The 13309-nt window shown below is 35.0% G+C and overlaps 2 protein-coding genes across 2 annotated transcripts; both read left to right on the top strand.

Moving 5' to 3' along the window:
• The first annotated feature begins 209 nt into the window (after positions 1 to 209).
• On the top strand, positions 210 to 2972 carry LOC116122831 (dihydrolipoyl dehydrogenase 2, chloroplastic-like). Its single transcript, XM_031408633.1, has 5 exons — positions 210 to 557; positions 1136 to 1270; positions 1732 to 1884; positions 2691 to 2744; positions 2892 to 2972. Exons 1-5 carry the CDS (start codon positions 210 to 212, stop codon positions 2970 to 2972), a joined length of 771 nt encoding a protein of 256 aa, XP_031264493.1.
• Positions 2973 to 6754: 3782 nt separating this feature from the next.
• Positions 6755 to 13143, top strand: LOC116122790 (dihydrolipoyl dehydrogenase 2, chloroplastic-like). The gene is made up of 15 exons (XM_031408604.1): positions 6755 to 7309; positions 7647 to 7793; positions 7915 to 8049; positions 8136 to 8253; positions 8560 to 8684; positions 9518 to 9643; positions 9724 to 9804; positions 10240 to 10302; positions 10399 to 10473; positions 10553 to 10631; positions 10723 to 10823; positions 10999 to 11112; positions 11900 to 12013; positions 12298 to 12369; positions 12822 to 13143. The coding sequence occupies exons 1-15, from the start codon at positions 6959 to 6961 to the stop codon at positions 12867 to 12869; spliced, it is 1749 nt and encodes a 582-aa protein (XP_031264464.1). The 5' UTR covers positions 6755 to 6958; the 3' UTR covers positions 12870 to 13143.
• Positions 13144 to 13309: the final 166 nt, after the last annotated feature.

Raw genomic sequence — 13309 nt, 5'->3', positions numbered from 1 at the left:
AGCAAAAAGTTGGTGGTTCATCAGCCGCACTTAAACTTCGATATCTCCGCTCCTGACTCTCTCTAACGGACTTTTCGAAGTCCCTCTTCACATCTCCCACTCAAACACTCTATATCTCCTCCTCAGATCTCTCATTTCTCTCCTTCAATACGAAACCAAACAAACACAATCTCTCTCTCTTTCCGCTCATTCTTCTCGTAATTTTCAAAATGCACTACTCCTCCGTCTCTCTTTCGCTTTCTCAAGCTACCGCAACCGCCGCGTCAGCTGCAATCACCGGATCACGCAACTACAATGCTCGCGATTCCTTCTCTTTCTCTTCTTCGAAGATGGTGAATCCTCGATTTTGTGGATTAAGGAGGGAGGCCTTTGGATTCTCGTCTTCTCTCACTCGCCTCCAACTCGCACGAGTTCACCTTCCGAGTCGACAACGCTTTAACGCAAGTAACGTCTCTGCTTCTCTCTCGGTAATGGAACTCCGAAATCTTTTGACTATGATTGGTTATCATTGGAGCTGGTGTCGGAGGCCATGGAGCTGGCTGCATGCTGTAGAGAAGGTACTCCCACGTTTTTGTATTTGCGAGCTTAATTAAATCTCAGTTAAGCTTAACTTAAAAAATAAAATATGAAAAGAAAAGAATTACATTTGATTTATTTTTAATTTTACAAAATAATTTGGCGCCTCTTTTGTTTCTGCCATTTTTAATATATAGATCAAGACATTTAATTTTATTATGGCACGTAGTTCAAAATTTTCCCGTAGTAACGGTTACCTCGTTGGTATCGATTTTGCTCGTTAGGGTGAATTTGAGCACGTGTCTAGTCATCTTGCTTTTTGAAATTTGAGCTGCTGAAGAGCTTGGTGATCGTGGATATTATTAAACAGGGACTGAACATGCCATTATTGAGGGAGATGTGGTGGGAGGAACATGTGTTAAAGAGGATGTGTTCCTTCTAAAGCACTTCTGGCAGTAAGCGGTCGGATGCGTGAACTTCAGAGTGAGCATCACATGAAGGCCTTGGTCGCAGTAATAGAAGCTAAATTTAAAGATCACGCTTGTACTTGGCTGCTTCTTTAAGTTATATTGTGTTAGACTATGTGAATTTACAGTTTTTTTCTTGTAACTTATGGTAGGTTGCTGCTGCTGGGTATGATAGACAGGGAGTGGCTGATCACGCAAATAATCTGGCTACAAAAATTCGTAATAATTTAACAAATTCAATGAAATCTCTTGGGGTGGACATATTGACTGGTGTTGGGACAGTTTTGGTAAATCTAGTTCATGTTCTATACTGAGTTAATTTTTAAATTAAGTTATTCTAATGCGTATAATTATAATGAAATTCTCAGGGCCCGCAAAAGTGAAATATGGGAAAGTTGGTTCACCTGAGAACTAGTTACTGCAAAGATATAATCATCGCTACTGGTTCTGTCCCATTGTACCTAAGGGCATTGAAGTTGATGGTAAAAATATATTTTGTTTGTTCATTCTTTCATTGTAATTTTACTTCTTCATCTAAGTTTTGATAAAAAGGTTTTTTTGGACAGAGAAGATAGTCATTCTATAAGATAGAAACCCTAGGACTATTCACGTAAATATGGAAAAATGTTTTAAGCCTGGGCAACTTGTTTAAGAAACTACATATATGTTTGTGGCAGTAACATGCATTGACTGACTATAGGATGTATACGCCAAGCTAGCTACAAGCTTCTTCTTCTCTTGCTTGTAGGAGTTCTCTAATAAGTTAGTAATGACCTGCGGGAAGACTGTGATCACAAGTGACCATGCACTCAAATTGGAGTCTGTTCCTGACTGGATTGCAATTGTAGGAGTGGCTATAGGACTTGAATTAGTGATGTATATAACTGCACTTGGAAGTGAGGTAATACCTTTCTGAAAAAGAATAAAAATGAAGCTGCTTTTTCCTTAGAATTATGCTTTATACGATGTAGTCAATGAATATTCATTTCAAGAGAACATCAGTAGTAAGTGTCAGTTCTCTATAAAAATGAACAGTTTTCTTTGCTCCATTGTTTCCAAAGTGAACTGTGTTTTAATTATGAGTTCCCTTGTTTTGGGAAATTCAAATGGAGTAGGAAACTGCTTAATATTGTCACCTAGTGTCAGATACTTTAAATGATTATATACTTTATAACCATGGTCCTAACTGAGATGAATTGTGATGACACTAATGGGCAACACCTGGATGTTGTTGGGTGTCATGGTTCGGAAATAAAATTAGTGAGGCTGGAAAGTGTATGTTAGGACTATTAGTAAGCATGGCCCAGCAGTCATTGCAGATAGACTCAATATTGACTTGTGCCCTTTCTGGTCATGAGAAAACTGCTAATATCTGTTTTCCATATGATCTAAGCGTGGAGCGTTTTGACTAGCATGCTAAATATTGTCAAGGATTGATAAGCAAGAATGTTTATTAGGTTCTTGGTTCAAAATATGATTTTATACTTGTTAACCTGAGTGTGTTGACTCAAAACGCTGATACATTATTTTTTTTTCTTTTATGAGGACCATAGAGCGAGTATTACATAAACAACAAGAACCTTGACTGGTTCAATAAGTAGATCTTCTCTCCAATCATTGAAATTGATATATTATATTGTCTTGGTGTTCTTCATCTTGTTATAATCTGGATTTTCTGTATTTTTAAAGGGAATTGACTTTATGCAGGTTACTTTTATTGAAGCTCTAGATCAGCTTATGCCTGGATTTGATCCTGAGTTGGTAAGCTGGCTCAAAGGGTTCTAATAAATCCTCGGAATATTGATATCATACTGGAGTATTTGCAACAAAGGTAATCTCTGTTTATATATGTGGGATCCTAATGGCTGGTTTGAGAGGGTTCATTCATCTTGCTTCTGTTGTTTATAGATATACTCCGGCAAAGGATGGGAAACCAGTCATATTGAGCTTATTGATGCAAAGAAGGAACCCAAAGTACATTGGAGGTAACATAAGTTATATTTCTATGGAAAACTTTGCATGAAATACTGGAGGCTTTCACTGTTTGTAAAGTTATCCTAAATTGATTTTTGATAACAAAGAGAGAAAAGGGAAGAACAAATGAAAGATGGAAGAGTTGGAGAGAGACGAAGCAGAAGATTAGGGAAGAAAGAAAATTAAGAAAAGTAATTTACTGTCTGTAATTACCTAATAACCCTTATATATTTGACTAATTACCTAAAAACCATTGACCTATCTGACTTTTGCTTTTCATTTTGCATAATTACCTAACTACCCTTCATTTATTTCTCTTAGCTTGACTTCTATAGACGCCGTTTTTAACGGCAGGGGAATATCTAATACTTTCTCAAAACTGTGGGTGTGGATAAATAGTCTGATCCCTCAGGGGGTGGATAAGAAAAACCATTCAGAATTCAGATAAGGAAATAAGACTGCCACGTCAATCATTTAAATAAATTTGTTTTCGTATATGTTTTTATTTCTTTTAACAACATCATCAACTCATGATTATAGCTTGTGGTATGAATTAATGAATATGCACACATATATCAATTTTTTATTATATGATATACAAATAATCAATGTTTTGAAACCAAAAAAGTTTAAAATCTTACAAAACCATCCTCAAATCCTTTTAGTCCCTATAAGTTTAAAATATAGCAAATAGACCCTTGTGATATGTTTGGGTTTTGACATTCCCGGCCAAATTTCGGCTGATTCTAGCGGCCAAACTTAAATCCGACACCACCACATAAACCATCGTCCTCCACTCTACAAAACCCATCTAACCCCGGAACTTGGTAGTCCTCCATTCACCGGCTGTGACTCGCGAACATAATCGCGATTAGGTTGATTTTTCCGACAAAATTCCGATTGATTCTAGCGTTAAAAATTCAAACACCACCACCTGAACCATCGACTTCAACTCTACAAAAGCCATCTAACCCCTGCACTTGGTAGCCCCTCGTTTGTCGGCCGTGACTTGCATATTAAGTTGATTTTTTCGACTAATTCTGGCGTCCAAAATTCAATCTAACACCACCCCTTGAACCACCGACCTCCCCTCTACAACCTCTCTGACCCCGACACTTATTAGCCTCTCATTCGCCGACAGTAAGATTAGAGATTTGGGTGAACAATAAAGTTGGAAATTCGGACCGGTCTGATCGACTGATTCGGCCTGGTTTTCAAAACATTGCGAATAATATGCTATGAAGATTGTGTTTTCGACATGCCTACAATCAAATAATCTTATATAATAAATTTATTAAATTTTCTTAGTCTAGATAAAGTGATCATGCAAAAACTATATGCACCTATTATATATATATTGATTTGCCGTATGATTAATACAATACCATCGTAATATAATAGATAATTCAAATTAGAAGACGAATATATTTTAAACAAACTTGAACTTGAGAGGGGAGAGTGAGGGTCCGTTTGGTTGGGCCTCTCCAATAAAAATTTATGGTCGAAAGAGTTTATGGAGAAGACGTTATGAAAGTAAAGTTTTTACTAATAAGTTGTTGGTTGTTTGATTGTTAATTATATAAGCTGTTTTCAGTGTTATTATTATAAAAACACTTGTTTTACAATAAATTACAATAAGGGGGCGTTTGAATCATATAATGTTTTATTATAGGGGGATATTTTATTAACGGAATAAAAAATTATCTTGAAAATTACTGGGAATATTTAGAAAATGTGTTTGGTTAGTTCAAATAAATTGGTGAATAATATGTTTGGTTGAAAGGATAAATAACTGAGTATGTTATATAAATTATTAAATTGCCCTCATTTTTAAATATTAATATAATAGTATTTATTATTATTATTTTTTGAATAATTTCTTTTAACTCCCAACTTTTTAGATTTAGCAAAAAATCCCAGCAACAAAAAATGTTTTAAATGTAACAAAAACACCCCTACCTAGCCCCAAGCCACTACCGACAGCCAGCAACCATCGTCGACGGCCGCCAACAGTGCCACAAATCTGATTGTGATGCCGAAAGTGCCATAGATCTGGCCATGGCCGTTTCACGGCCAAAGATGTGGCCATCAAATGGTCAAGTCCTTGGCAGTGAAACGGCCATAGATCTGGCCATTTTCCAACCATGGAAAAGGCCTCACTGGTTCACCACTGGCCATATACAGCCGGTCGTACGCCATTATGCCGACTTTTGGCAGCCTCCGGCGGTGGTCCATAGTGGTTGGCGGTGGTGACTAGTTATGGGTACAATGACATTTTTGTAAATAATAAAAATAACAAGGGCAATGTCGTCCAAAAATAAAAAATGAGGACAAAAGGGTTTGCAGTAGTGAATTGAATGTTTTATAAATCTTAATAAATATAAGGTTAATTTGGACCAAATGCCACTATTTGTCATAAAAGATATCGGAATAATTTTTTATAAATCAACCAAATATTGTCATCTGCTCAATTTAAAAAATATTACCCTAGTTATGTAAATATTAACCCCATCAAAACGGGCCTCGAGGGTATAAGATATATTTAATTTATATCATATACTAACAAAATGTTATTTCATTTTAATAATATATATACAACATGAAATAAAAATAATAATAATTTCTAACTGTAATTTACATAATAAATATTACAAAATTAATAATGTTTGGAACTTACATCATAAAATAAAAACTGGAAATATCATTTAAAATATAAAAAATATTGGTAGAACTTTATATCTATGAAATTGATTTGTTGAGTTTCAATCCTGTAGGAAAGTGGTGATGATTTCTGTTCAGACGGTGGCTATAAATTAGGGCTTAAAAAAAAAAAAAAAAGAGGGTTTTATTTTAAAGGATGGGTATATTGTGAAATTATAAAAATAACGCGAGAATGAATTTGACAATTGACACAAGAAAAGCTTGAGAGAAGCCTAAAAAGAGCTTACGGGAAAAGCCCAATTTTTTAGCTTCTTCTAAGAACCATAAAATAGCTTTTTTCATTATTATATAAATACTTTTGAAATGCAACCACATAACTAAAAAAGAAAGTGTTTATAAAATTAAAAATACTCCTTTAGAGAAGCCCAACCAAACCAACTCTAAGTTTCAATTAAGCGAAATAATGTGTTAGATTTTTCTTTTATGTAAGAGTCATCAGAAGTGATTGAACCGTAGTTATTATGCTCGTTTATCGTATATTTGATTACTTAATTACAAGAAAAAAAAGAATTCAATTAAATAACGGTAATTTAATGATCTATTACAAGAAAATATCATTTGTTAATTATTATAAAAATAATATTGTTTTATTTATTAATTTTTTAAATAAACAAATCCCACAATATCTTTTCTAAAACACCCAAATCCAATATTTTATTATTTTATCAAAAGCACCCACGTCCTATGTAAGGGATGTATTTATAAATGTAAAATGCTACGTGAATAATATTTTTTTATAAATTTTCTCTTACAATTTTGATGTAACAGTTCGTAATTGATCAATTTATAATATGTCTTATCTAATAAATTACAGTTAACTAATTATAAACTATTATGTTGAAAGAAAGAAAGTTTGTGAAAGTGATTGTCCACCTAAGAAAGAAACATAATATTGGACATATTGAACCAATTAAAATACATTATATCCTAACATTAATGAGTTATCAAAAAAAAAAAAAAAAAATTAATTTATGGGAGTTTCAGTAGGCGAACTACGCGCCATGCGTAAAATAGCAAAAAGTGGGGCAGCTAACAGGAAAACAAGATAGCGAAGACTAAAAGAGCAGCAAAAAGTTGGTGGTTCATCAGCCGCACTTAAAACTTCGATATCTCCGCTCCTGACTCTCTCGTAACGGACTTTTCGAAGTCCCTCTTCACCATCTCCCACTCAAAACACTCTATATCTCCTCCTCAGATCTCTCCATTTCTCTCCTTCAATACGAAACCAAACAAAACACAATCTCTCTCTCTTTCCGCTCATTCTTCTCGCAATTTTCAAAATGCACTACTCCTCCGTCTCTCTTTCGCTTTCTCAAGCTACCGCAACCGCCGCGTCAGCTGCAATCACCGGATCACGCAACTACAATGCTCGCGATTCCTTCTCTTTCTCTTCTTCGAAGCATGTGAATCCTCGATTTTGTGGATTAAGGAGGGAGGCCTTTGGATTCTCGTCTTCTCTCACTCGCTCCAACTCGCACCGAGTTCACCTTCCGAGTCGACAACGCTTTAACGCAAGTAACGTCTCTGCTTCTCTCTCTGGTAATGGAACTCCGAAATCTTTTGACTATGATTTGGTTATCATTGGAGCTGGTGTCGGAGGCCATGGAGCTGTGCTGCATGCTGTAGAGAAGGTACTCCCACTCGTTTTTGTATTTGCGAGCTTAATTAAAAGCTCAGTTAAGCTTAACTTAAAAAATAAAATATGAAAAGAAAAGAATTACATTTGATTTATTTTTAATTTTACAAACGTAATTTGGCGCCTCTTTTGTTTCTGCCATTTTTAATATATATGATCAAGACATTTAATTTCCATTATGGCACGTAGTTCAAAATTTTCCCGTAGTAACGGTTACCTCGTTGGTATCGATTTTGCTCGTTAGGGTGAATTTGAGCACGTGTCTAGTCATCTTGCTTTTTGAAATTTGAGCTGCTGAAGAGCTTGGTTGATCGTGGATATTATTAATACAGGGACTGAAAACTGCCATTATTGAGGGAGATGTGGTGGGAGGAACATGTGTTAACAGAGGATGTGTTCCTTCTAAAGCACTTCTGGCAGTAAGCGGTCGGATGCGTGAACTTCAGAGTGAGCATCACATGAAGGCCCTTGGTCTGCAGGTAATAGAAGCTAAAATTTAAAGATCACGCTTGTACTTGGCTGCTTCTTTAAGACTATATTGTGTTTGAAAAGGGTCAAGACTATGTGAATTTACAGTTTTTTCCTTGTAACTTATGGTAGGTTGCTGCTGCTGGGTATGATAGACAGGGAGTGGCTGATCACGCAAATAATCTGGCTACAAAAATTCGTAATAATTTAACAAATTCAATGAAATCTCTTGGGGTGGACATATTGACTGGTGTTGGGACAGTTTTGGTAAATCTAGTTCATGTTCTATACTGAGTTAATTTTTAAAATATAAGTTATTCTAATGCGTATAACTTATTTATGAAATTCTTCAGGGCCCGCAAAAAGTGAAATATGGGAAAGTTGGTTCACCTGAGAACATAGTTACTGCCAAAGATATAATCATCGCTACTGGTTCTGTCCCATTTGTACCTAAGGGCATTGAAGTTGATGGTAAAAATATATTTTGTTTGTTCATTCTTATCATTGTAATTTTACTTCTTCATCTAAGTTTTGATAAAAAGGTTTTTTGGGACAGAGAAGATAGTCATTCTATAAGATATGAAACCCTAGGACTATTCACGGTAAATATGGAAAAATGTTTTAAGCCTGGGCAACTTGTTTAAGAAACTACATATATCGTTTGTGGCAGTAATGCATGCATTGACTTGACTATAGGATGTATACGCCAAGCTAGCTACAAGCTTCTTCTTTCTCTTGCTTGTAGGAGTTCTCTAATAATTTAGTAATGACCTGCAGGGAAGACTGTGATCACAAGTGACCATGCACTCAAATTGGAGTCTGTTCCTGACTGGATTGCAATTGTAGGAAGTGGCTATATTGGACTTGAATTCAGTGATGTATATACTGCACTTGGAAGTGAGGTAATACCTTTTCTGAAAAAGAATAAAAATTGGAAGCTGCTTTTTCCTTATGAATTATGCTTTATACGATGTAGTCAATGAATATTCATTTCAAGAGAACATCAGTAGTAAGTGTCAGTTCTCAATAAAAAAATTGAACAAGTTTTCTTTGCTCCATTTGTTTCCAAAGTGAACTGTGTTTTTAATTATGAGTTCCCTTGCTTTTGGGAAATTCAAAATGGAGTAGGAAACTGCTTTAATATTGTCACCTAGTGTCAGATACTTTAAATGATTAAGTATTACTTTAATACCATGGTCCTAACTGAGATGAATTGTGATGACATCTAATGGGCAACACCTGGATGTTGTTGGGTGTCATGGTCTCGGAAATAAAATTACTGAGGCTGGAAAGTAGTATGTTAGGACTATTAGTAAGCATGGCCCAGCAGTCATTGCAGATTATGACTCAATATATTGACTTGTGCCCTTTCTGGTCATGAGAAAACTGCTAATATCTGTTTTCCATATGATCTAAGCGTGGAGCGTTTTGACTAGCATGCTAAATATTGTCAAGGATTGATAAGCAAGAATGTTTATTAGGTTCTTGGTTCAAAATATGATTTTATACTTGTTAACCTGAGTGTGTTTGACTCAAATACGCTGATACATTATTTATCTTTTTTCTTTTATGAGGACCATAGAGCGAGTATTACATAAACAACAAGAACCTTGACTGGTTCAATAAGTAGATTCTCTCTCAATCATTGAAATTGATATATTATATTGTCTTGGTGTCTTTCATCTTGTTATAATCTGGATATTCTGTATTTTTAAAGGGAATTGACTTTATGCAGGTTACTTTTATTGAAGCTCTAGATCAGCTTATGCCTGGATTTGATCCTGAGATTGGTAAGCTGGCTCAAAGGGTTCTAATAAATCCTCGGAATATTGATTATCATACTGGAGTATTTGCAACAAAGGTAATCTCTGTTTATATATGTGGGATCCCTGAATGGCTGGTTTGAGAGGGTTCATTCATCTTCGCTTCTGTTGTTTATAGATTACTCCGGCAAAGGATGGGAAACCAGTCACTATTGAGCTTATTGATGCAAAGACCAAGGAACCCAAAGATACATTGGAGGTAACATAAGTTATATTTTCTATGGAAAACTTTGCATGAAATACTGGAGGCTTTCACTGTTTGTAAAGTTATCCTAAAATTGATTTTTGATACAAAGACCCTGAATTTGCTAAAGTTTCAAATTGACTGGCACTGAATTTGAAGCTGAACAATGTTGGGAATTATGTTTCAACCTTTTGACTAGCCATATTTACTCAGTTATGCAGAGTAAATATGTTATTGAGTCTTTGAAACTATTATCTTGAGGTTATACTCTTTCTACCGCACTTCTTGTAACATTCAAACTCATTTTAAACAGGGAAGGTTTGTTAAAAATCCTAGGTTGCTGTTCTGGCCTTTGCTTAACCTCTATCTTTTTTCCCCTTTGTATGATTATATTTAGTTTTTTGCTGTGCTACATGCAGTTTACTTGTTGGTTTTGGTTCTGTTATATAGGTGGATGCGGCATTAATTGCAACTGGAAGGGCTCCGTTCACTAATGGTCTTGGTCTGGAGAATGTAAGTCCCTTTGACTAATACAATAACTAATTCTAGAGTGCTTTTTAAGAATAAAATGTATTCCGAGTGTCTGATTTTTTTTTTTTTCCCCCTCAGATCAATGTTGTAACACAGCGAGGTTTTATTCCTGTTGATGAGCGGATGCGTGTAATTGATGCAAATGGCAATTTGGTTAGTTAATTTCTGGATGGCACATTTTCTTGTATGGCTGTTGCCAATTTGTTGCTGACCCCTGATTTTCGAATACCAGGTTCCTCACTTGTTTTGCATTGGAGATGCAAATGGTAAAATGATGCTTGCACATGCGGCCAGTGCACAAGGAATTTCAGGTACTTAGTAAGTAGTTTTGTACACTACTATTTCAAATCTTACATATTCTGCTATAAGCATTTCATCTTTTCCATTGATCTCTTGATGCAGTGGTTGAACAAGTGACTGGAAGAGATCATGTACTCAATCATTTAAGCATCCCAGCAGCTTGTTTCACACATCCTGAAATTAGTATGGTTGGATTGACAGAGGTAAATATTTATTCTTCAAGCACATCTTTTTTGGGAATATGTTGCCATGTATTATTTTTTGTGTATAATATAAGTTCAATTTTCCTTTCCCCTGTCTTCTTAAGAAAGAAAATGATGTAATACGAATTTGTATCGATGTGTCTAGTTTTTTAAATTTCAACTTAAAATTTCACAGCCTCAAGCAAGGGAAAAGGCTGAAAAGGAGGGATTTGAAGTAAGTGTGGCCAAGACAAGTTTCAAAGCTAACACCAAGGCCCTAGCAGAAAATGAAGGGGAGGGACTTGCTAAGGTAAATATTCTTGACTCTTCTGTTATTCAAGTTTGATAAAAGCCTGTAATCTGGAAAATTTCTGATTCCTAAACAAATAGCTAGCTGCTACACATTTTGGATCTCACGTGTAAGTATATGTTTTGATCCAATAAAATAAAAATATGGAGGATTTCCATTATAATGCATGGAGCAGTATAGTCTATTTGTTAAATCTAACTAACCTTTTTTTGGCACAATCAGAAATTAATTTCAATAACTGTTGTCATTTTGTTGAAGAGGAGGTGCACTTTTTCTTGCATTCAGTTGTAGCTTGCAGTTACACAGTTTCAAATTGATAGGCTTGAAAGGAGTTCTCTTCAGTTGATAAAAATAATGCAGAAGTTTTAAATATTTTCTTAGGTTTATAGACAAAGTAGGAGGAAATAATAATCAAAATGACATGGTAGATCAAGACATTCGAACAACTATGATTTTGAAGAAGCTTCAAGCAATATTAAAGGATTACTATGCGTTTTTGAATATTTCTTTTCTTCTACTCGGTGTATCTTCCTCTTTTCTTGTTGCTTCTTGTTACTGTTATGAAGGTAACTGCAGAATATATTGGGGGGTTCTTTTTGCCTTCTTCTTTATACATTTGTGGCAGTAGGATGTATTCAAATGTAGTGGCAATAGTCTCACTTTATTTATTGCACATCCTTTTCGTTTGAACATTTTTAGGCCTCTAATTTTTCAATTTATTCATTCTTTTGATCTATTAATTCTCACTAGCTTTTTTGCTGTTGATGACCATGTTATTTTCATACAGTTAATATACAGACCTGACAATGGTGAGATTCTTGGAGTTCATATCTTCGGGTTGCACGCTGCAGACCTTATCCATGAAGCATCTAATGCAATGGCATTGGGGACACGTATTCAGGTGAGCGTTCTTTGCCAAAACTACCATATTATTTGCCTGAACCACTACTTTTGATCTGTGACTTTTGGCTTGAGTCACTTAAATAGAACATCAGAAGTTTTTCAGTCTGCAATATTTGTTTACTTCAAGAGCCACAAACCTTGTTATGTTACTTCTTTTTACCTTGACAATACACCAAGTAGCTTAAAAATATGCTTATCTTGTAACCCCATGCTGCTCTAAGAAATTATGGAATTTTCTCTTTGTATCTTTTTCGGTAGCTAATTAATTTTGAAACCGTGCAGGACATAAAATTTGCAGTTCATGCACATCCAACTCTGTCTGAAGTTCTTGATGAACTGTTTAAATCAGCAAAGGTGAGCTTCTGATATCCTGAGCTTGATTGTATTAGTTCTTTTCTCATTTCTCATGCAAAATGATAAAATAATAAGAGTATAATCCATGGCTATGCTCCTAAATAAGTTGAACATGGGTTCGGACTGTACAGGATCCGTGTGTTTGTTCTTAGTATTATTTTGTCGACATTTAACTGTTTGATAAAAGAGTAATGCTAGTTTTACAAAGACATATGCAAAGGGGCATACAAAGACAATCCCCACCCTTGATTTTCATTATTTTTCTCTCTCTCTCTCTTTCTCTTTTTCCGTTTTTTCTTTCTTTTTTTCTTCTGGATGATGTCACTTTGTAGCCCTCTTTGTATGGGTCTTTGTAAGGATAGCATTTTTCTTGATAAAATGGTTCCGTTTGGCCATTTCTGATGCATGTTAACTCCCAAATGACTGTAAACAAATTCTAATTTCTTCTGCAGGTCAAAGCTGAAGCTTCTAAACCAGTAAGTGAACCAGTTGCAGTCTAAAGCCTTCTCGACGCTTGGAAGTATTAATTTTTTGAAGAAATTTGCTTGTATTAGGGAGTGTCAGAGAACCGTGCATCTCCAGGCAGAACTAATCAAGAAGAAGCCCAGCCTAGCAGAAGAAATATCTTTAAGGAAATTATGGACTTTGTGGTCATGGTGTGTTTCGTAGCTGGATACGCGTTTGTTCTACTTATTATTCATGTGCTATTATACATCGAGTGGCACAGTTAGTAATTCAAAAGAGGAGAGGCAAATATAAAAAAAAAAAAAAAAATTATTTCAAAATTTCACAAAAACCATGAATATTAGAACTTTCAAATTTATTGACAATAATTTTATTCAATATAATTATAATTGTTCCCTTTTCATGCTTTGAAAGTGCTGAATAATAAGTTTTCAATACTATATTAATATTTAATATAAGAGCTTCGGAACAGGCA

Source organism: Pistacia vera, unplaced genomic scaffold (assembly GCF_008641045.1).
Source record: "Pistacia vera cultivar Batoury unplaced genomic scaffold, PisVer_v2 Contig138, whole genome shotgun sequence".
In the NCBI taxonomy this organism is placed as follows: domain Eukaryota; kingdom Viridiplantae; phylum Streptophyta; class Magnoliopsida; order Sapindales; family Anacardiaceae; genus Pistacia; species Pistacia vera.
This window is presented reverse-complemented; position numbering and strand designations above follow the sequence as displayed.

Coding starts and splice junctions, on each gene's coding strand:
- LOC116122831 (XM_031408633.1), top strand. CDS start 210: ATGCACTACTCCTCCGTCTCTCTTTCGCTTTCTCAAGCTACCGCAACC. Junction 558..1,135: donor GGCTGCATGCTGTAGAGAAG/GTACTCCCACGT, acceptor AACTTATGGTAG/GTTGCTGCTGCTGGGTATGA. Junction 1,885..2,690: donor TAACTGCACTTGGAAGTGAG/GTAATACCTTTC, acceptor GACTTTATGCAG/GTTACTTTTATTGAAGCTCT.
- LOC116122790 (XM_031408604.1), top strand. CDS start 6,959: ATGCACTACTCCTCCGTCTCTCTTTCGCTTTCTCAAGCTACCGCAACC. Junction 10,303..10,398: donor ATGGTCTTGGTCTGGAGAAT/GTAAGTCCCTTT, acceptor TTTCCCCCTCAG/ATCAATGTTGTAACACAGCG. Junction 12,014..12,297: donor CATTGGGGACACGTATTCAG/GTGAGCGTTCTT, acceptor GAAACCGTGCAG/GACATAAAATTTGCAGTTCA.